Raw genomic sequence first — 22,101 nt, forward strand, 5'->3', positions numbered from 1 at the left:
CTGCGGGAGGGGAGGCTGGGCAGGGCGGGCACTGTCTGCAGTCTTGGTCCCTGCGCCCTGCCTGTCTCCCCGTTTCACCTCTGTACATTGTGTTCTCCCCTCCCCCTCCCCATCGGCTTCTCTCTGTGTCTCTGTGTCTGCCGTCTCTCTGTCCCCATCCCTGTCTGCCGTCTCTCTGTCCCCATCCCTGTCTGCCGTCTCTCTGTCCCCATCCCTGTCTGCCGTCTCTCTGTCCCCATCCCTGTCTGCCGTCTCTCTGTCCCCATCCCTGTCTGCCGTCTCTCTGTCCCCATCCCTGTCTGCCGTCTCTCTGTCCCCATCCCTGTCTGCCGTCTCTCTGTCCCCATCCCTGTCTGCCGTCTCTCTGTCCCCATCCCTGTCTGCCGTCTCTCTGGGGAGGGGTCTCTGTCTCTCGTCTGTCTCTCCTGGTGTCTCACTCATGTCTCACTGTCACCCTCCCTCCCTCCCTCCGCCCAGGTGGGTTCCTGCGGTCAGAGCCACGCGAATTCCTGTCACTTCTTCCCCTGGGAGAGATCTCCTGGGACGAAGGTGTCCTGGGGGCAGCGCCCTAGGCCCGCCCCACAGCCTGCCATGCCTGTCAGGGTTCACCTTGGCTCTGGGCTACGGGGAGACAATCCCGCAGGCCCTGCACCAGGACCTGACACAATGAATGTGGTCCTTGGTGCCCAGAGCCAGGCACACTGGCTGCCCAGGCAGGACAGGGTGTGGTGGGCAGACTTGGGTCCCACCCACCTGAGCCGGCTGCTAAGTCCAGGCAGCCTCCCCTCCCAGACCCACCCCTCAGCTCCCCAAGGGGCAGCGGGGCTGATGGACTTGCACAAGGAGGAGGGGCACCGAGGGAGGAGCACTGGCAGCCCCAGGCACGCGCCAAGCTCTCCGCTTAGAGCAGCAGCTCTGCCTGGCACACACATGGCTTTCATCCTTGTCATCCCCATGACCTCAAAGGCTCTGTGTGTGGTGATCTGCCCAGGGTGCCCACCAGGGCCGCACCCAGGTCCTGGGAGTCCCCTCCCCTGTGGTCAGCAGGCAGGGGAGCCCAGGGAGGAGGCAGAGCGCAGAACAGCAAGCCTAGGGCACAGACTCCCAGGGCAGGGGCTACCTGTGAGAAGCTCAGGTGCAGCCACACCCAGCCTAGCCCGCGGGCCACAGCTTTGTGGGCACACAAGGTCACAGAAGTCACAGAACTCCTGGCCCAGCAGCTTTGTCCAAGTCCTCAGGACTGGGGTGGGACAGGCTGCAGGGGGTCTTGGGGGCGCCAGAGCCAGATGAAGTGGCCGGGACACCCCGAGCCAGCGCCTTGGAGCTCCACACGAGTGCGGGGTAAGGGGACATGAAGAGGCCCTCCCGCAACCCAGCCAGGGGCCTGGAGAGAGGCCCTGGGGCCAGGGGCTCCCAAACCTTCCTCTGTCCCCGTCCTGGCCCGCTCTGCTCCGTACCCACACGCCCAGTCACCAGGGAGCATCCTGCCCCTCCAGCTCTTTGGAGTGCCCCTCCCCAGCCCCACTGCGTCCTCCCAGGGCCCAGCCAATAGTGACCCGCCAAGGCCCCCGGCCTACAGAGCAAGCCTGCCCACTCGCCCGCACTCCCAGCCTTACCAGCTGCTGGCCCAGGGCACCCTAGCCTAGCTGGGCTCCCTCGGTGGGCCAAGGCCCCTGACCTTGATCCCGCGCAGTCTGGCTTCGCCCCGCACCTTGGGGCCCTGGACTCCTGCCCACTGCCAGGACCACTCCCACCTGCGGTCAGGCTGCAGGTCCCGCTGCCTCCTCCCAGCAGCCCTCCCACCTTCCGTCTCCACTCAGTTACCTGGTCAGCGGCTGCATGTGGCAGGGGCCTGGGAGGGACGGTGGCCGCCTCATCCCTTCTCGTCAGCACCTACTGGGAGCCCAGACCACAGTGAGCACCCAGCTGTGGCAGCATCACTCACACATTCCCATCTCTGCACACACCCAGCACACACGCACGTGAGCACAGCTCCCTCCATTTACACACACATGCACACACGCACATACACATACCTGCACATGCATGCACACACACACACACACAGAGAAACGCATGCCCCTGCCACCCCTGCCCACCCTCGCTGCCCCAAGTCCTCACTTGCTACACACATGTCACAGCCGGGCGTGCCTGTTCACGCCCTCCTGAAGCGTCACTCCAACGGGCACCCAGAGCTCACAAGCTGCTGTTGGCCGCCTCTGCCTGCCAGCATTTGCCAAGCAGTTTCCATGGCGACACATCTTGGCTCTGACAGGAACTGATGAGTGTGGGGAAGAGGGTCCCCTCAGAGGGGGCAGGGTGGGAGGTTTCTCCATCCTCAGCTCCTGGCACACACAGGGGGGATGCCCCAAATGGAGACACCCTCCACCCCAAACTAGGCTTGCACTCCAAGAAGGAGGCTCTGGGACTGTTCCTCTGGGCTGCCTGGTAGAGAAGCTGACTTAGGTCATTCAGTCATTCAACAAACCTCCTGGGATAGCCACTCTGGGCTGATGGCTGAGGCTGCAAAGCTGCTTAGGACACATGCTCATAAAGGGCTCCAGTCCTGCAGGTGAACCAATGATTTCACCACCCCACTGGAGGCCCTGTCTTGGGGAGGACATCAATGGCCCCCTGAGCACCACCACCCCCTCCTCAGAGCTGGATCTATGAGGTGATGGTGCTGGCTCCCCTCTGTGGCAGGCCAATCGCTAAGTGACCCCAATTCTCTACCCCTTGACTCACCAGCTCTTCCCAAAGGTAGAGTACTTGGCCAGTGAAAGTTGCAGAAACCAAGTTCGGCCAGTCCTGAGATTGGGCTTTGAGAGATATTCATGCCTCTACCTGCCATCTTGGACTCTGGCTACAGCAGGGAAGTGAGCCCAGGTGCCCTGCTAGATGGGGAGGGCAGTAGGGCTGTCCTCACTGAGGCCACTGGGGACCAGCCACCCTCCACCAATCCACCAGCCAAGGTCAGCCACACCCACCCCAGGGCTGTGGATGCCTGGTAGGCCCATCAACCCTTTGGAAATGATAAGGCTGTTGTTCTAGGTGTCCTGTTTGGGGCTAGTTTGTTGTGCAGCACTAGTTAACTGATACATGCTCATCCTAGGGTCCAGGCTAGCAGCCACTCAACTCACACAGTCAGCACTTGCTGAATACTTTAACAGCTCCCCAGGGATGCTGAGAGCCAGGACAGACTGAGGGCTTGTGTCTGGCCCTGCTGGCTGCCAGTGCCACAGCCCAGACCAGAGGGCCTGGTGGAAGAGTTTATGGGAGGGGGCTTCCCATTTCAAGCCCATGGCATTAGCTGCTACAGCAGAAGCCCAAGTCTCTACTCCCTCCCTTGCCTTAATTTCTCTACCTGTGAAATGGACCCATGTGCCTGTCCTGCGTCCTGGGGCCAACTAGTTAGTAAGGTAATGCCCATGTTGGTATACACAGGTCTCATATGGGCTGGCCTGCACTAGACATCAGCACAGAAATGCCACATACAGCCCCCTGTGGCCTTTAGGACACTGACACCGAGGAGGGTCACTGTCCCAGCCTACAGATGGGGCAGGTGAAGGCCTGGGACCTGTGGGAGCAGGTGTGGCCATAAGTACCTGGCTGGGTCTGAGCCTCCATTGTGTCAGTGTTTTTCCCTGAGGACCCGTGTTTGAAGTGTGTTACTTCAAACAGCACTTGGTAGGCAGCAAGTAGTGTGTGTCAGTCAGCTTTCCTGTCCCAGAGATACAGTACTTAACACCACAACTTAAAGGAGGAGAGTTTTAATTTGGCTCATGGTTTCAAAAGATTCAGTCCATGGTTGGGTGGCTCCAAAACAGAACCATCATGGTGGAAGGGTGTGGGGGTGGAAGGCTGCTCAGTGTATGGTGGCTGGGAAGAGTGCCAGAGAGGAAGAAGTGAGGGATCAGGTATAGTCCCCAAGGCTACACCCCCATGACCCACCCAGACACCCATAACTATGCTCTGCTAAGCGCCTGGATGGCTCCCGATCCAATCAAGTTGACAAAATGAAGCTTCAGCCCCACATGGTTTGAGTGTCTTTTCTCTCCTCTGAGGACCAGGTTCAGTGCTACTGCCTGTGGGCACCTGGACAGTAGGGTCCCCTTTCTCTCGAAGTTCCCCTAGGCCTAGAGCTGACCTCGGCTGTACCACACCTTCCTGGAGGGCCTTGCATCTGAGAGATCTAATGTCCCCTGAGTTGGCCTGGCACTGACCCACTGTCTTGTCAGCCTTTCAGAGTTCCTAAGGTGATGGTTATTAAATATTTTATCTAGGTTTTGAGGGTTTTTTTGTTTTGTTTTGCTTTTTGCTAGGATTGAACCTGGGGCCTATGCATGCCAGGCAAGCACTCTGCCACTGAGCTATATCCCCAGCATTTTTCATTGTTTGCAGGGAGATGGTTGCTCTAGACAAACCAGCCTGTTTTTCACTGGAAAGTGAAATCTGCATAGCAACAGTGCTGACATCAGCTGCTGCATCTTGATTGGGCATACCAGCCAATGTCTATCCTGATTGGTCAGCGTCCTTTTGCCCGGAGAGGGTTGGCCAATACCAGCAAACTTGGGCTCTGGTTCAGTGGCCTCCAGAGGGAGGAGGAAGAAAAATCCAGGCCAGACCTACCCTCCTCCCCACTTTAGACGGCAAACCTAAGGGGCCATCCTCCTAGCCTAGCCATGAACCCAAATTTACCCATACCCCCATCCTGCCACAAACTTCAGGGGACTAGAGGAAAGACTGGTTGTGATGCTAAGAGGAGCAAAACAAAAGTGGGGAAAAATGATTCCTAAGAAATCAGAGACTTGGGGATGGAAAGCACTCCATGCAGTCTGGGTTTGGAGAGCTTCCTAGGAGTAATGCCCTGACCTGACTCCTTCCTAGTCGGGTTCACCACATCTGAGACCTTGAAGAACCCCACAGGACACTTCAGTGGAGCAGCACACAGTTAAAGACAACCAAGAAGCTGGGCACAATGGCACACACCTGTAAGCCCATCACTATGGGAGGCCGAGACAGGAGGCTCGAACCTGCAATCCTCCTTGAATTTGATCCTTGAACTTGAATCCTTGCAAGTTAAGTCCTGCCTGAACAACTGAGTGAGACTATCTCAAAATAAAATGGGCTGGGGAGGTAGCTGTGAAGACCCTGGGTTCAATTCCCAGGAGATAGATAGGTAGGTATCTCAAGGACCCAAAGAAACTGCACCACAAGGCAGCAGACTCTGGGGGACGAGTCCCACTGGTCAATCTCAGGCACTTGTCATGACAACCCCGGAATCATGTATTTGGGCAGGACCATATGACCATATAGTGTCTGTTCATTTCAATTGGCCTTTTTTGTTTTTTTGTTTTAAGCAAAACATTTATTGGTACATTTTATTTTATTTATTTTTTTGGCGGAGGGGGTACCAGGGATCAAACTCGGGTCCTTGCACTTGCGCAGCAGGCGGCGAAACCACTGAGCTAAATCCCTGGCCCATATTGGTACATTTTAGATACGCATAATGATCACATTCATCAAAGGGAATTTGTACCTGTACATGATACATCTTACTGCTTCTCCCATTCCCTTCACTCTTCAACCCCTCTTCCCCTATTTGTTTTCTTTCTATTTTTTCTTCTATTCTTTTTTTCTTGTCCCTTCTTTCCTGTTTCTATTTTTTCCTTCCATTCTTTTTTTTTGTTCCTTCTTTCCTTTTCCCCTCCACTCCTTGTTCCCCTTCTTATATGAACATTTTCTTCTCATTTCTCTATCTATTATACACTTTGGTTTTTATTTCCACTTTGTTTCTCAGACCAGAGAGACAATGTGGTATTTAACTTGTGTGTCTGATTTATTTCACTTAGGAGTATGGCCTCAAGGTGCATCCATTTAGCTAGAAATGTCTCAAGTTCATCCTTCTTTATGGCAGAGTTGTATTCCAATGTATAGAAAACCCATATCTTCTTTATTCATTTGTCAGTTGATGGGCATCTGGACTGTTTCCAAGATTTAGCTAATACAAACTGTGCTGCCATAAACATGAATGTGCATACACTGCTGTGGTAGGATGCTTTTAATTCTTCTGGGAGGATACCAAAAAGGGGAATAGCTGGGTCAAATGGGACCTCTAGTTTTAGTTTTTTGTGGAATCTCCACACTGATTTCCACAGTGGTTGCACCAGTCTACACTACCGCCAACAGTGGAGAAGGGTTCCTTTTTCCCTCTAGATTTAATAACCAAATTCACTAGCATAGCTGGATGTAAAGTCAACACTCAAAAATCAACAGCATTCCTGGACACAAATAACAAATGCACTGAGAGAGAAATTAGGGAAACAACACCTTTCACAATAGCATCCAAAAAATGAAATACCTCAGAGGAAGTAAAAGACCTTTACATGGAAAACTACAGTACTCTCAAAAAAAGAGATTGAAAATAGTATCAGAAAATGGAAAGATATCACTTTTTCTTGGGTAGGAAGAACCAATACAGTGAACATGGCCATACTTCCAAGATTGTTATACAGCTATAATGCAATCCCAATCAAAATTCCAATAGCATATCTCACAGAATTACAGAAAACAATCCTGAAATTCATTTGGAACCAGAGACATAGAATAACAACAGCAACTCTGGGCAACAAAAGGAAGGCAGGGGGCATCACAATCCCTGACTCGAAATTATACTACAAAGCTACTGTGCTATAAACAGTATGGTACTGGCAAAAAAATCAAACAACAACAACAACAACAGACCTGAGGATCAATGGAACAGATTAGAAGATGCAGAAACAATGCCACACACACTCAGCCACCTTATCTTTGACAAGCCAAATAGCGTCACTGGAAGAAAGAGAGCCTCTTTAATAAATGGTGCTGGAAAGACTGACTTTCCACAGGCCAAAGATTAAAACTAGACCCATATCTTTCACCATGCACTAAATTCAAGTCAAAATGGATCAAAGACCTAAATATTAAAACAAAAACACTAAATCTGCTGGAAGATAGAATAGGTAGAACTCTTGAAGACACTGGTGTATGCAAAGACTTTATGAACAACACCCCAATCACACAGGAAATATCACAAAGAATCAACAACTTATTACAAAGCTTTTGCATAGCAAAAGAAATCATTAACATAGTGAAGAGACAAACCATAGTGTTGGAAAAGATTTTTGCCAACTGTTCCTCAAAGGACTAATATCTAGAATATATAAAGAACTTCAAAAAAAAAATCAGACCTCCCAAGTTTAAAGACCCAATCAAAAAATGACCATCTAAAATGAATAGACACTTCTCAGAAGTACAAACAGCAAATAAACATATGAAAAAATGTTCAACATCACTGGTCATTGAAGAGATGCAAATTAAAACAATCTCACTCCAGAAAGAATGGCTGTTATCAAGAGATCAGCTAAGAACAGCAGGGGAAACAGCAATCGATTGGCCTTTTTTTGATTGGGTCTTTTATGAGTGTGGCTAGTTTGAGTTCTTTATATATTATAAATATTAATCCTCTGTCAATTCTGTTGGTTGTCTCTTCATTCTGTTGCTTCCTTTGCTGTGCAGAAGCTTTTTGATATAAGTCCATTCATTGATTCTTGATGTTATTTCTTGTACAACTGATGTTCTCTTCAGAAGGTCCTCGCCTATGCCTACGTCTTTGAGTTTTACCTATCTCATTTTTCCAGCAGATTACAGTGTTTGTTTTACTATGTCTTTAATTTTAGGACATGGTGAGAGATACGGGTCTAGATTCAGTCTTCTGCCTTTGGATAGCCATTTTTCCCAGCACTTATTTGCTAAAGAGGCTGCCTTTGCTTTATCCTGTATTGGATGGTTGAATATGCCTGGGGCTGTTTCTGAATGTTCTATTCTGTTCCACTGATCCACATTGTTTCTGTGTCAGTAGCATGCTGTTTTTATCACTGTAGCTTTGAAATATAACTTGAAATCTAGGACTGTCATGCTTCCTGTTTTGCTCTTATTGCCCAGGATTGCATTTGCTATTGTAGGTCTCCTCTGATTCCATATGAACTTTAGAACTGGTTTTTCTAATTCCATAAGGAATGCTGTTGGTATTTTGATTGGGATTGCATGAAATTTATCTATCAGTTCTGGTGGCATGGCCATTTTCACAATATTAGTTCCGCCTATCCAGGAATAGCAGAATCTTTTCTCTTTCTGATGTCCTATATCCTTTTTCAGGCTACCAGTTTTTGCTATAAAGGTCTCTCACTTTCTTTGGCAGGCTGATTCCTAAATATTTCATTTTTCTTGAAACTATTGTTTTCTTAATTTCTCAGTGGATTCATTATTGCTGTACAGGAACACTATTGGTTTTGATTTTGTATCCTGCTCGCTGTGGCTTTGCTAATTAGTGATGTTGAGCATCCTTTCATATATCAATGTCGTGTTTGGCAAAAAAAAGTCTGCTTATTTTTTAATCAGGTTATTCTATTTCTTCTTGCTACTGAGTTGTGTGAATTCCTTATACACTCGAATATTAAAACCTTATTGGACCTATGGTTTGCAAATAAGCTCTCCTATTCCATTGACAGTATCTTCATTTTGTTGATTGTTTCCTTAGCAATACAGGTGCTGTTTAGGTTGATGTAGTTCCACTGACAGGTTTTGTTTTTGCATTTGATGTCATGTCCAAAAAATGCAGTGCCAACACCAAAGTCAAGGAACTTTTTTCCTCTGCTTTCTCCCTCTCTGTCTGTCTGTCTCTCTCTCTCTGTGTCCCCCCCGCCGCCCCGTAGTACTGGGGATTGAACCCAGGTCCTTATCATTGAGCTATATACCAGACCTTTTTCATTTTTTGAGACAGGGTCTTGCTAAGTCACTAAGTTGTCCAGTCCAGGATTCAACTTGGAAATTTCCTACCTCAGCTTCCCAGAGTGCTGGAATTACAGGCATGTGCTACCACATCTGGCTCCTTGTGTTTTCTTTTAGTTTTATGGTTCCCAACTTACTTTATGAGGCCATCATTAGCCTCATACCAAGCTAGATAAGGACAGCACAAAAAAGAAAATTATAGACCAATATCCCTGATGAACACAGATATAAAAGTCTGCAACTAAATATGAACCAACATAATTCAGCAGTACATTAAAAGGATCATTCACCATAATCAAGTCGAATTTATTTCTGGGATGCAATGACAGTTCAATACATACAAATCAATAAATGTGACACACATGAGCTGAAAAGAAAAACAAAAATCACACAATGCTCTCAACAGATGCAGAAAAAGCACTGAACCCCCTTCAAAAAGCACTGAACTCCCTTCACAATAAAAACACTCAACAAACTAGGTATAAAAGCGATTGACTCAGTGTCCTCATGGCCAAGCCCATGGCTAACATCATGCTTGACAAAAGAGAGCCAAAGCTTCTCACACGAGGTCAGGACCAAGACGGTGCCTCTCACACCACTTCTGCACCACCACGGTGGAGGTCATGGCGAGAGTGACTAAGAAAATGGAACAAAAAGCATCAAACCAGAAAGGAGGGAGAAAGAAAATCTGTTCACAGGGGACATGATTTTCTATACAGAAGACTTTGAAGACTCTGCCAAAAGACTGATGGCTAAATGAACTCAGTAAATTTTCAGGACACCAAAAATCGATGTAGAAAGATAAGAAGCATCTCTATGCACTAATGACAAACTTTGTGAGAAAGGAATGAAGGAAATAATCCCATTTTCACCAAGAGATAGAGGGAAGGGCGAGTAAAAAGAATTAAGATGTGTAAGGTACACATATCAAATCCCCACAGTAAGTGAAATCATTATGTACTGCAAACATGTACCAATAAAAACTGAAATAATAATAAAAATATGTAATCAAGAAAAACTGGGCTGGGGATTTAGCTCAGTGCTTCCGCCACCTGCCTTGCAGGTGCAAGGTCCTGAGTTCGATCCCCAGTACCAAGAGAAAAATTATCCCATTTATAATAGAATAAAAAAGAACACGGTGGTGCATGTCTGTAACCCCAGCTACTCAGGCAGCTGAGGCAGGAAGATCCCAAGTTTGACCCCAGCCTGGCCAACTTAGGAAGATCCTGTTTTAAAATAAAAAGGGATGGGGCCGGGGATTTAGCTCAGTGGTTTCACCGCCTGCTGTGCAGGTGCAAGAGACCTGAGTTCGATCCCCAGTCCCCAAAAAAAAAAAAAAAAAGGCTGAGGATGTATCTAGTGGTAGAGCACCCCTGGTTTCAATCCCCAGTAACACACACACACACACACACACACACACACACACACACACACACACAAAGGAAAACAGAATAAAGTAAAGAATAAACTTAAGAAGGTGAAAGTCCTGCACACTGAAAATGCTAATACATGGATGAAGGAAACCAAAATGACCCAAATATATTAAAAATGTCCTGAGTTCTAGGGTTGAGACTAGCAATGGTGTCAAAATGGCCATACTCCCCAAAGTCTCCTACAGATTCAATGTCATTTCTACCAAAATCTCAAACCGTATATTACAACAGCAATAGAAAGAGCAATCCCAAAGTTCATATGGCACTACAAAAGACCCCGAGTAATAAACCAATGCTGAGGAAGAAAAGCAGAAGCTGTAGGCATCACACTACCTGATGTTACTGTCTACTGCAGAGCTAGAGCAACTCCATCAGTGTGGCATGAAGACAGACTCACCCAGCAGGGGGCGGGCAGAGCCCAGGAAGGAGCCCTCTCCCAGGGGTCACGGATCCACCAAGGCACAGAGAGCACACAGGGGGGTGGGGAGGCGGGCTCCTCTGTGAATGGCAAGGGGGACACCTGACAGCCACGTGCAGAAGAACAGAACCAGAGCCTGGGCTTAACCCAAAGGCAAAATTGACCTGGAATGTTTTATGTAGAAAATGAGCTATTTCTTTTAATAATTCATCAAAATGTGGGGTTTTCTAATCTGGTACTTGTGCAGCCAGTCCTGCTTGGAGCCCACAGGCACGTGGCCTCAGTAGCAGTCGGCCACATTCTCCTCCAGCAGGGCCACTGTGGCCAGGACATCTTGCAAGAGCGACTGGGGGCTCTTTTCCACGTGGTCGCTGCTCTCAGCCAGCCTGCTCTGGAGGCCCTCCAGGTCCATGGACCTCAAGGCAGCCAGCACCACCTCGGGCTCTAGGCTCCCCAGGGGCTGGCCCTGCTCACCCACCTGCCACCTCTCCAGGGTGGCCTCCACAGAGGCCACATCAGAGCTGTCCCCAGCCTCCTGCAGGCCACTGCAGGGAGCACTCTTGTTCCTCAGAAAGAGGAGGAGGTCACAAGCCTTTTGTGCCACAGGTCGATCACAGTCAAACAAAGCACGAAAGGCAAAGTCAAAGATCTGCATCTGGCAGAGAGTCCTCAGCACCTCAGGGAGTGGGCTGGGTGGGGTGACCTTGGGGAGGGCCACGGCATAGGGACAGGAGGGGTTGGGCTGCCCCAGTGTCTGGGCCAGGAACACCTGCACCAGCTCCAGGCCCTGGGCCCGGACTTCCCAGTCCAGGTCCCGGCTCACCATCTGGAGCACAGTGGCCACAAACCACTCCGTGTCCTGGACCACATCGGCATGGCTGTTCCTCAGCCACTCAGTGAAGACCCGGGTGACTGCCCTTCGCGGGAACCCCTCCGAGTCCACGGACAGGATATGCAGGAGCTCCCCAACCAGGCCCTGTGGGACCAAAAGTGGGGAAGTTTGGTGGCCAGGGAGCAAGCAGCTCAGGGACATGAGCACCCAGGACCAGGGCAGCAGCTGGGGCCGCGTGCTGCTCAGCTCCGTCATGCCTGTGCTGGGGCACACGCAGCCCTCAGCCCTGTGCTCACACCCCTGCGAATGGGTTCACCAAGTCCCTAGCACTTCAGAGGTTACTTCTGCCAGCACTGGCCCAGACTAATCCCAAAGTAGCTGCTCGGGGCCTGGCTGGCCACTCACCCAGCGCACAAGCCACACCCAGCCTCCCAGGGTAGGCACATGGCTGAGGACCCCACCCCCTCTTACCTGCTGGACCTCTGGATGCCCAGGGCTATCGGAGGCAGCCTGGAGGCCTTGGCTGGAAAGCTGCCCCATGGCGGTCACTGCGCTTGCACGGACGTAGCTCTCAGGGTCTCGCAGGAGTTGCCAGGCGAGCTTGGGTACATCAGAAGCAAGGAGCACCTCCCTGAAGTTGGCCTCCCCTGGGCATCAAAGGGCAAAGGAGCTGTGGCCACTGCTGCTAGGGCAGCCCAGGTGGCCCAGGGACCCAGGGCCAGCAAGACCCTCACCCTTGGCACTCACCTCCCCAGCACATACTCAGGTGCGTCAGGAACTCTAGCGCCGAGTCCCTCACCTCCCAGCAGGGGCTGCACAGGTGCTTCTGCAGCACAGGGAATAGCTCTGGGCCAGGAGAGGGTGGTCAAAGTGGCCTCTGGGTCACCACCCCCCACCCTCAGCCCCAGTTGCCTCCACCCTGAGGTTCCACTCAGGGCACCCCCCAAGGGGCCAGGGTTACCTCTGAGGAACAGTGGGGTGTGTGGGCCGAGGTCGGAACAGCCAGGGGGCGTGCGTGAGTCCAGGAGCCAGTGGAGTACGGCCTGGAAGGCCTTCTTCAGAACCTGCAGCAGGTGGGTGGGCAGATGGGCTGTAGAGCAGGAGGGTAGGAGGGTGAGCCCTTACCTGCCCTGGCGCTTGCCCCAGGAGACAGCAGGGGAGAGCTCTGGCCAGGAGCCCTGCCCGCCCTGCACCAAGACACCACAAGCTCTCTGGGGCACCTCTTCCTTAAGGCTCAAGAATCCCGCAAGCCCTTCACCCAGGCCCACTGTCTGCCCTGTGGCATGTGGCATGTGGCACTAAGTCTGTAACCACTGAAACAGGCACATTTCTAGGAACTTGGGTCCCAAGCATAGTGGCCACCCTGGCTCAGTTCTGGGATTCCCTGTAGGATGAGTGGACTCAGCCTGCTTCCCTGTAGGGTGCCTGGCTCACCAGGGAACGGCAAGTCCCCTCACACACAGCCCCTGTGGACCCAGGCATCTGCCTGCCTTCCACTTTAAGCGGCAGTGCTGGGTCCACAGGACCCATGTCCAAGAGGCCCATGTCAGAAGGGGACCAGCTATGGCTCCCAGAGCCCAGATCCTGTCCCTGTACCGTCGGGCTGGAGGCGGGGCTCTTGAGGGTCTCCAAGAGGATGGCAAACACCTGTGGCACCAGCTCCCAGCTGCCTGAGACACACATAAACGGATGAGTCACCCCAGGAGCTCCCTCCCAGCAGGAACTGTGCATCCAGCCTCAAGGAGCAGGGAAGGCGGCTGAGCACAAGGCCTCAGAGTTCCTGGAAACCTCTACATAGAGAGGGAAGGGGCTCAGCCCACCCAACCCCACAGTCACTCACTTGTGCCCAGGGTCAGTGTCCCTAGGAAGCCAAGGGCTGCTCGCTGGACCCGAATGCAGCCTGCCAGGGTCCCACAGAGGCGGCACCCCTCACTGGAGCTGGGGGCTGCTGAGCCATCGCAGAGCCGCAAGATGATCACCACAGCTTCCACCAGGAGTGTCTGGGGCCAAGGCAAGGGGTGCTGGGGCTGCAGGAGGACAGGAGGGTCATCAGAGGTCACAGTCCCGCTGCCCATCTGCCACAAGCAGGGACACACCTACCAGTGGCTGCAGCTCCTCCAGGTGGGCCAGGGTCTGGCACAGAAGCCCCACACAGGCCGACTTAGAAGACAGTAGAGTGTCCACCGTCATGGAGCAACCTTGGGTAGTCTCATCCAGCAGGCCTGCAGCAAAACAGGAACAGCTCCCTTGCGGTAGTCACTGACCCAATCACAGACCAGGTCCCAAGTTCAGGGCTGTGGCACCTCCACCCCAGCGCCCTTCACTCTCAGCAGGAGGTGGGAGCAAAGCTGAGAGATCCGGGTTCTACCTTCCCACACTACTCAGTGTACCTGGGGGTCCAGGGGCCTGAGCAGTGGCTCTCAGGATACAGGCGAGGGGCTGGAGAAGGACCCCGAAGGCTTGGGATCTCAGTGCCTGTGGACTGTGGACACAGGACACACGTGAAGGCTGCTGCACTGGGCTGAGGCAGGCTGGCTGTGTCCCTAACACCCCTATCAAGTTGGGCAAATCCGCACAAAGCCAGGGGCTGGGCACCTCCTGAGAAGCAGCTTCTATGCAGGGTATCTTGCTGGGTGGAGAATAAGCCTGACGAAGGCTTAGGGCTCAGCCATGGTGTCCAGCCACCGGGGTTCTGGGGCTCAGGAAGAGATAGTCACACCCTCCCAGAAGGGCCATGCCTGCTCAGGGTAACAGGGAATTCCGAGTTCCCAAGAGCATGCCCAGGCATGCTCCATCTTGCCATCTGTGCACAGTGATCTGAGATGACCTTTCTTTTGTGGTACTAGGGAATGAAGCCAGGACCTCTGCACCAACCTATATCTCTACCTATCTTTCAGTTCTTATTTTGAGATAGAGCCTTGGTAAGTTGTTTAGGCTGGGATTACAAGCATGCAACAACATACTCAGCTCTGAGATGTCCTTTCTTATGCTCTGTAGATGGGCCCACCCTAGGGTCTAGGCCTTGGGGTTGGAGGGGCAATTATCCTAGCACAGAGCACTAAGGGCAGGATGCTTGGTCCCTTGTTCCCCTTGTCCACTCTCTCTGAGCATGTGGAGGGCAAGAGCCCAGAGGCAGGCTGGTGACACACTCACAGCCCCTCTGGAGAGCTGCTCAGGCCACTTCTCCTCCCCAAATGTATGCCAACCCAGGACCCTGGAAGGCCTTCCACATCCTTCCTCTCTCCAACCCTCAGCGCACCTCCTGTATATGGATACTCATGAGGCTCCAGGACCTATGGCCATGGTCACCAAGAAGGGTTCAAGGGCTGAGAGCAGATTCTGGTTTCTGCTTATCCCCTCAACCAGAGAAGCTCTAGGAATAAGCTTTTAAAATAATTCTTCTGTCATTAAGAAAGCCAGTCTGCACCAACACCTGGCCCTGCCCATTGCACTGCCCAGCCTTGCTGGCCTTCTCTCCCAGAAGTCCCCTGACCATAAGTACCACACTCCCAGAGCCCCACCTGAGACAAAGCTGCCCAATCATACCAGTGCTGAAGTTTCAAGGTCCCTAAGGCCAGAGGCCCAGTTTGCATGGGGCTCAGGCAGCTCAGCATCCGGGCTATAGTCTCCCACAGGGTACAGTCTGCAGAAGCAAACACAGGAGAACTGCAGGAAGGACCCGAGAGAGAAAAATCACTCTGCTATCCCACAAAGGCCCCACAGTGACAAGTGGGGACTGCCACGGCCCCTGCTGGAGATGCCCAGCCCTGTGGATGGCCTTCGCCAGGGCAAGGGGTCCTCCTCAGGAACACTGCCATCATGGCAGCATTTTCAGGGGCTGATTCCATCTCTGTCTGCCATGAGGAGTGCCCAGGCGTGACCACTGCTCTGAGACTTCCTGGGGGAATCACCACCCACCTGGGCCCCCCCCAACCATGTCCCAGGGACCTGACCGGGCCACGCTGAGGAGGAGGTCCACCAGCGAGTGTGTGGCTGGGACGGGTTCACTGTCCAACAGGTGGGCCACCAGGGGACTCAGCTGCCCCCAGAGGACCTCTGTCCAGGGGCTGTGGCAGCGCCCAAAGGTGGTGGTGAGGACGTTCAGGGCCTGAGTGATTTGCAGGGCAGTTGTGGAGCACAAGGACGCTTCTACATGGGCCACAATCTTCTGGGCACATGCGGGCCAGGCACTGCCCTTCAGGCTAGGGGACCCCTCGGCCTTGTCTTGCATGGACAAAGCTAGGACATGCACCAGGAGCTGACTGGCAGCAGAGGCCACAAACAGGCTGGAATCTCCCTGCAGGGAGAAGAGGGCATCAACCGCACCTGTGGACCAAAGGGGGACAGGTAAAATGGGGGTCAACCTACAGAGTGGGGGGCACAGGACCACTTTAATCATACCCCTCAGCATCTCAGAGAAAGAGGTGGAGAGATGTGAACAGCAGTAGGTACCACAGGGCCCCCAACCAGCCCATTCAGAAGCAGCCAGACCTGGGGATAAGTGTTCAGCCCATGGAACCTCCTGATTCTTTCTAACAAATTTAAAAGACTGACTCCCCATGGCTAGTGTGTGAGCAACTTAGTGAGTCCCCCAGCTCCCAGGGCCTGGCCTATTAGCCAGGGACATGACCACCACAGCATCCCTGGGCCATGACTGCCAGCCCTGCAGCTGAGGACCAGGTTCTGCAGGTGCAGAGACTCCCCTGGGTCCCATGGCATGAGGCACTCACCGCTGTCCCCCAGGAAGTGCAGGCCCCCGGGGTGCTGTGCCAGGGATTTCAGGCCCTGGATCCAGCCGCTGCGCACAGTGGGGACGCTCCAGACAGCCCAGCTGAGGGGTCCCGCCTCCCCAAAGAGCCCCAGCAGCAACTGCCCCTGCTGGGAAGCAAAGAAAAGTGGCATCTGAGGTTGCTGGGATATGGGGCAGATGGGAAACAGGTCTGTTTCTGGGGACACAGCTGTGCTTTGAGCAGGGGTAGCTCTCAGAGCCAGTGGGTAGGGCCCGGCACTGCCAGATCTGCCTTGCAGGGCAAGAGCTTCCGAGAAGAAACTGGGTTTCAGGGAAGGTCCATCACTCCTGTGGCTGTACTTTAAGACTCCAGCCCCACAACCTCACCTTCACATGTCCACACGCCCTGTGCCCCTCAGGGTGCTCGACCTTCATGCTTGCCCACAGCCTCTGAGCTGAGCCTGCACACACCTCCTTTACAGGAGTGTCCCCCACCTTGACAATTTCAGACCTTCTGGACACCCCACACTCCAAGTGAATCAGCTAAGCCCGACCGTGCAAGCATGGGCCATCCCCGCAGCTATTCCATCTACACAGCCCAGGCTCCCAGCCACTTCCCCCACAAGGTCCCTGCGGAGCCACCATTTGCCAAGGACCTTGCTAGGTGTCATCACACTGTCCTGCCTGTGTTAGTAGATGTTAACAGCCCTGTGCTACCCCTGATCCTGACTGGCTGATGGAGCCCTCAACTGGCTCAGTCATTCCCTGCACCTTGGCAGGCCCGACTAACTTCAGAAATGGCAGCCAGGACTGTGCCCAGTGTGGGCCAGGCCTCAGGTATCCCATCAGGTACAGCCTCACCTCCTGGGGCAGGAAATCTGTTCCCTACTGCAGGCTCCAGGGGAACATCAGCGTCTCAGGATGTGGGCTCTCTCTGCAAAGCAGCTCCTGCCTCACGTCCCTCTTGGTCCTTTCCTCTAAGTTCCACCCTGGTGGGACTTAAGTTGCATGGTGCAACTTAACGGTATAAGACGTGCCCACACCCTGACCCCACTTCAGCCTGAGATCCCCACCCCAGGCGAAGGGGTGCTGCTGTTGGCTGCTCAAACAGGAGCCCTTTCCTTGAAGTCCCACCCTTCCTGGGTGCAACTCCTGGCTCGGCTACCTGCCTTGGGTCCCAGGCAATACAGAGTCGGGTGGTGCTGAGCAGCTGCCAAAGGCCTCAGGCTATCAGACCACCAGGCCAGGGTGGATGGCAAGGGCACCCGAGGCCTGCCCTGTGCCGCAGGACCAGGAGGGGACTGTGTGCCTCATCCTCACACACAGGGGACCTGCTACCCTCAAGGGCAGTCAAGCCCCAAGCACCATCAGCCTCAGGAGGAGACAGAAAGAGAAACAGGAAACTAAGGAAGGGGAAAACAGAGTGCTGGTGGTGGGGGGTGTGGCCCCATGGTGGTGTGATTCCCCACCTCGCCCTGGGCTCCATTCTTAGCACCACAAAAACAAAAGAACATCCTCAACTGAAAATTCACTCTTGGGAACACATTGTTGGGACAGTTTGACTCTTCAGTTCCAGCATGGGTTCCCCAACTCTGTGGTGGCCCCAGACTGGCCCCTGGATGTTTCCTCCTCAAGTGGAAGACCTTGGACTGGCAGATGAGTCACAGAAGTCACTCTATAAACCCTGCAGTGCTCTGTATGGACAGACTCAGACCACAAGCAAGGGCAGCAGCAGAGTTGTGCCCTGATGTGCATTTCATGACAGCAGGGGTGCTCAGAATATTTTGAAGAGTCCATCCCATATCAAGATGGGGCCTGGCTCTTAAAGTCTGAGGCTGCTGAATGGAGGTCACCCAGGAACCCATCTAATGGTGGGGGAAAGTGCACCCCACCACTTCCCTCTCCCCATATGACTCCAATACAGCACGCATCCCCAGGGCTCCTGGCACAGAGAATGCAATGTCTTCACACTGCCTCGAGGGGCTCCAAGGAGCCAGAAGGAGCCACTACTCTGGGCTGGCAAGGGCCAGGAGGTTCTGTTGGTCATCACCCCATGGCAAACAGCCAAGAGCCCTCCCACCCAGGCCTTCAGGCCCAAGGACCCCCACGGCAGCCTCTGACACAGGGCTCCTTCTCTGCCATGGGAAGAAACTGAGGTTCAGGACGAAGACCACGACACAGGACAGATCTGAGAACCATCCCAGTTCTGCCCAATTGCTAACAAGTCCCGCCTGAGCCACGACACAGGACAGATCTGAGAACCATCCCAGTTCTGCCCAATTGCTAACAAGTCCCGCCTGAGCCACAACATCACTCCTGGTGGATGTTTCAGAGGGGGGTTAAACAGGGTGAACACCTGGCAGTACTTGCCAGACCCCAGAGCAGGACCCTTCTGAGCTCCAGGGACAGGGATGGCTCCAATGCCTCAGGAATCTACCTCGCAGGGCACAGGCAGGTGGGCGGGTTTGGGCTCACCTGAAGGTACTCAAAGCAGTCTTCCTGGGCTGCAAACATTCCGGCGAGGCGCAGGGAAAAGGAGAGGACCCTGGGGCTCACATCCTGTGGCTTCAGGTCCAGCACATGAGACAGCAGGTCCACCAGGCAAGGGTTCTCCTGCAGCAGCAGCAGGCTGGACCCTGCAGGGACAGCCCAGCCCAGAGGACTGTCACAGGGGTGACCAGGCACTCATGAACCCATCTAACAGTGGGGAAATGTGCACCCCACCACTGCACTCTCTCCATGTGACTCCAACACAGCACTGCATCCCCAGGGTGACCTCAGGGGCCCTGTCCCTCAGGGTGCTGGACTCCACAGTCCAACTGGGAAGAATATTTGCAACAAGTGAATAATCCTGACTTTAATCCATGGCGGGGGGTGGGGGGTGGTAGAAAGCCAAGAGCAGAGCCACAGGTAAAGGCCATGCAGAAGAAGCACAGCACTCCACAACCCTGGGAAAGTGTTTGGTCCCACTGACTATGAAAGTGTAGGAACAGCAGTGACACCCATAATCCCAGTACTGAGTGAGGCTGAGCCAGGAGAATCAAAAGTTTGATCCCAGCCTTAGTGAGATCCTATCCCAAATAAAAAATAAAAGGAATGGGGATGTGGCCCAGTGCAAGGACCTGGGATCAATCCCCAAATAGCAACACCATTTTCACCTTAGGCACTTGGCCCCAGAATACATGGTTCAGTTTTCCCTGAAGCAGGGAGGCAGGGAGTGTCCCCAGGGGAGGTCCTCATGGGAAGGATGAGCAGATAAATGTGGTCAGTCAGTGGGAAGACAGCAGGGTGAAGGGGAGGGAGTCAGAAACAGAACCAATAAACACGTGTGTGAGCCTAAGGGAAAAAAGAGCAAAAACTAAAGGACTCTAAAATTAAAGTCTGAAAACTAGACCTGCATGTTGTATTTTTTAAAAAACTAAAAATAAAGGCTGGGGATTTAGCTCAGTGGTTTGTCACCTGCCTCACAGTGCAAGGTCCTGAGTTCAATCCCCAGTACCAAAAGAACCCTAAAAATAAATCATTGTTGAAGACTCCTGAAATAAGACTGAATGAAAGTCTTAGACAGTGATGATGGGAAGGATCGGGGAGCCAAAGCCAAAGGGCTTTCAGATCTTCAATTTTTGGAGGTTGAGAGATTCCAGTCAATTTCAGATTCTTTAAAATGAAAAACTAGTTTAAGTGTTAAGTAAGTGTGTAAGGGTGACCAATGGAGAACATAAACAGGATGTGTAAATTTCCAAACCAGAAAAGAAAGAGAAGCTTTATCTTTTTGCCACAGGCAGAAGAGGAGCTGAGATGGGTGGCAGAGGGCCAAATGTAAAAGAACGTGATAAATTAAGTTCAAATGCAACCTCAGCAAACAAAACGTTAAATTTACCTGTTGGAGAGTTAAACACTTTTATCTAGCCAATGAAATAAGTGAGAATCCAACAATAAAAAGACTAAAAAACTTGGCCAGATACAAAGGAACATGCCTATAATCCAAGTACTCTGGGAGGCTGAGGCAGGAGGACCACAAGTTCAAGCCCGGCTTGGGCAAGTTAGTAACTTGGTGAGATAAAAAATTTTAAAATGGCTGGGAATCTAGCTCAGTGCAAAGGCCTTAGGTTCAGGTCTCAGTACCAAAGGTCCAAAAAAAAAACCCCGCAAACCAGGCCAGGGATTTAGCTCAGTGGTGCCGAGGCTGCCTCCCAAGCACAAGGTCCTGAGTTCGATATCCCCCCCACCTGTACTGCCAAAAAAAAAAAAAAAAGCCAGTGATGTAGCCCACTGCAAAGGCCCTATGCTCAACTGTTAGTACTGAGGGGGAAAAAATCTTTTTTTGTTGTTTTTTGAGACAGGGTCTCGCTATGTCATTCAAACTGGTCTTCAACTTGCTATGCAGCCCAGGCTGGCCTTGAACTGACAATGATCCTCCTACCTCAGCCTCCCGAGTGCTGGGATTACAGGCGTGTGCCACCATGCCTGGCTAAGGGGGGGGAAAAACCCTTTCGGATGCACCTCAAGTAATGCTTTTATAGAGATCTGTAGCCTTAAATACAAAAACAAGAAAGATATATTCAACTCAAAAGAGAGCAAAATAGCAGAATAAATCAAAGGAAGTAATGAAAGCATAAATAAATATCATAAAATCTACGTAGGGCAACTATCAGTAAACATTTAGGTGTAAGAATATGCACAAGGAAAGCCATTACAGCCCTATTTATAGTAACAAAATATTCCCAACTCTTGTTTTTTTCAGTACCAGGGATTGAACTCAGGACCTTGTGCTTGCAAGGCAGGTGCAGCACCACTGAGCTAAATCCCTGGCCCTATAATAACAAAATATCTAATGACAAATGAAATCATGGGCTGCTTAGATAGCAAATAAAATGGAGTGAATAAAATCAATGTGTTCCATGGGGAAAGCATCCACTCTATTGGTAAGTGAGAAAAAGCAAGACTCTAAAGTTGTATTTGTGGTATGACTTTATATTTATAAGAAAAAAGTGGAGGGCAGGGGATTTAGCTCAGTGGTTTCGTCGCCTGCTACGCAAGCACAAGGACCCAAGTTCAATCTCTGGCACCAAAAAAAAAAAAAAAAGAAAGAAAAGAAAAACATGGACTTACAGAAAAAAGGCTGGAAGAAAATAAAAATGATGGCGGTATAATTCCCCTCTTTACTCTTTTGCGTTGAATGTGCTCTCCTGTTGGGTGTGGTGGTGCATGCCTATAATTCTAGCACTCTGGGAGGCTGAGGCAGGAGGATTCCAAGTTCAAGCCCAGCCTGGGCAACTTAGTGACTGAGACCCTATCTCAAAATAAAAAATAAACAATGGGCTGAGGATATAGTTCAACATGAAGATCTCAGATACAATATCCAGTATTGCAAACAAACAAACAAAAACCAGAAATATGTACTTCTTTCATAATCAGAAAGAAACCAAATCTGACTCAAGACAGACAACAGCTCATCTGGGCTCTCTGCAGCTACCACATGGCGGGGAGAAGGAAGGAAGACTGAATGGCAGCTGGACTCCACTAACAGTTCCAGGTCACTGCCTCCAGCCTTGGCCTGCTTATCCCCATAAGCCACGGTCTCTAGGAAGTGAGGGGAAGATTCTAGATGGACAGGAGAGCCCTGAGCACCTTGTCCATCGCTCTGCACACATCCTCTGACCTCTGGACAACAGACAAGAGCAGCATTGTGGTCCTTACCAGCCTCAGTCACCGTTTTAAACCAATCCAGCAGCTTTTCCAAACAGGTGTCATCTGCCACCGCCTGCCTGGGATCCACCAGCACAGAACAGAAAGCTGGGAGAAGGCGGGAGCACTCGGGGTCCATGATGAGCCCAGGGTTTTCTAAACAGGAAACATG

The 22,101-nt window shown here is 51.9% G+C and overlaps 1 protein-coding gene across 8 annotated transcripts in view; it reads right to left on the bottom strand.

The window, feature by feature from the left end:
- Positions 1-22,101, bottom strand: part of Brat1 (BRCA1 associated ATM activator 1) — a 35,245-nt gene that overhangs the window by 12,174 nt on the left and 970 nt on the right. For 2 of the 8 annotated variants that reach the window (XM_004840415.3, XM_087196495.1), the window contains 13 exons: positions 21,942-22,085; positions 18,717-18,877; positions 16,243-16,390; positions 15,466-15,838; positions 15,059-15,178; positions 13,903-13,994; positions 13,613-13,734; positions 13,353-13,539; positions 13,109-13,182; positions 12,474-12,576; positions 12,260-12,358; positions 11,984-12,159; positions 9,115-11,656 (listed from right to left, as the gene is read on the bottom strand). In XM_004840415.3, coding sequence (XP_004840472.2) covers positions 10,961-11,656; positions 11,984-12,159; positions 12,260-12,358; positions 12,474-12,576; positions 13,109-13,182; positions 13,353-13,539; positions 13,613-13,734; positions 13,903-13,994; positions 15,059-15,178; positions 15,466-15,838; positions 16,243-16,390; positions 18,717-18,877; positions 21,942-22,068 — 2,478 coding nt within the window. In that variant the 5' untranslated portion in view covers positions 22,069-22,085 and the 3' untranslated portion in view covers positions 9,115-10,960. Of the gene's footprint in view, positions 1-1,877; positions 1,897-9,114; positions 11,657-11,983; positions 12,160-12,259; positions 12,359-12,473; positions 12,577-13,108; positions 13,183-13,352; positions 13,540-13,612; positions 13,735-13,902; positions 13,995-15,058; positions 15,179-15,465; positions 15,839-16,242; positions 16,391-18,716; positions 18,878-21,353; positions 21,539-21,941; positions 22,086-22,101 lie in introns of those variants that run through there. The other 6 variants (XM_087196497.1, XR_015445508.1, XM_013070614.3 and 3 more) reach the window with 6 other exon arrangements.

Source organism: Heterocephalus glaber, unplaced genomic scaffold (genome assembly GCF_053883595.1).
Source record: "Heterocephalus glaber isolate CG9 unplaced genomic scaffold, H.glaber_assembly_v1.0 deba00001610, whole genome shotgun sequence".
Classification (NCBI taxonomy): domain Eukaryota; kingdom Metazoa; phylum Chordata; class Mammalia; order Rodentia; family Bathyergidae; genus Heterocephalus; species Heterocephalus glaber.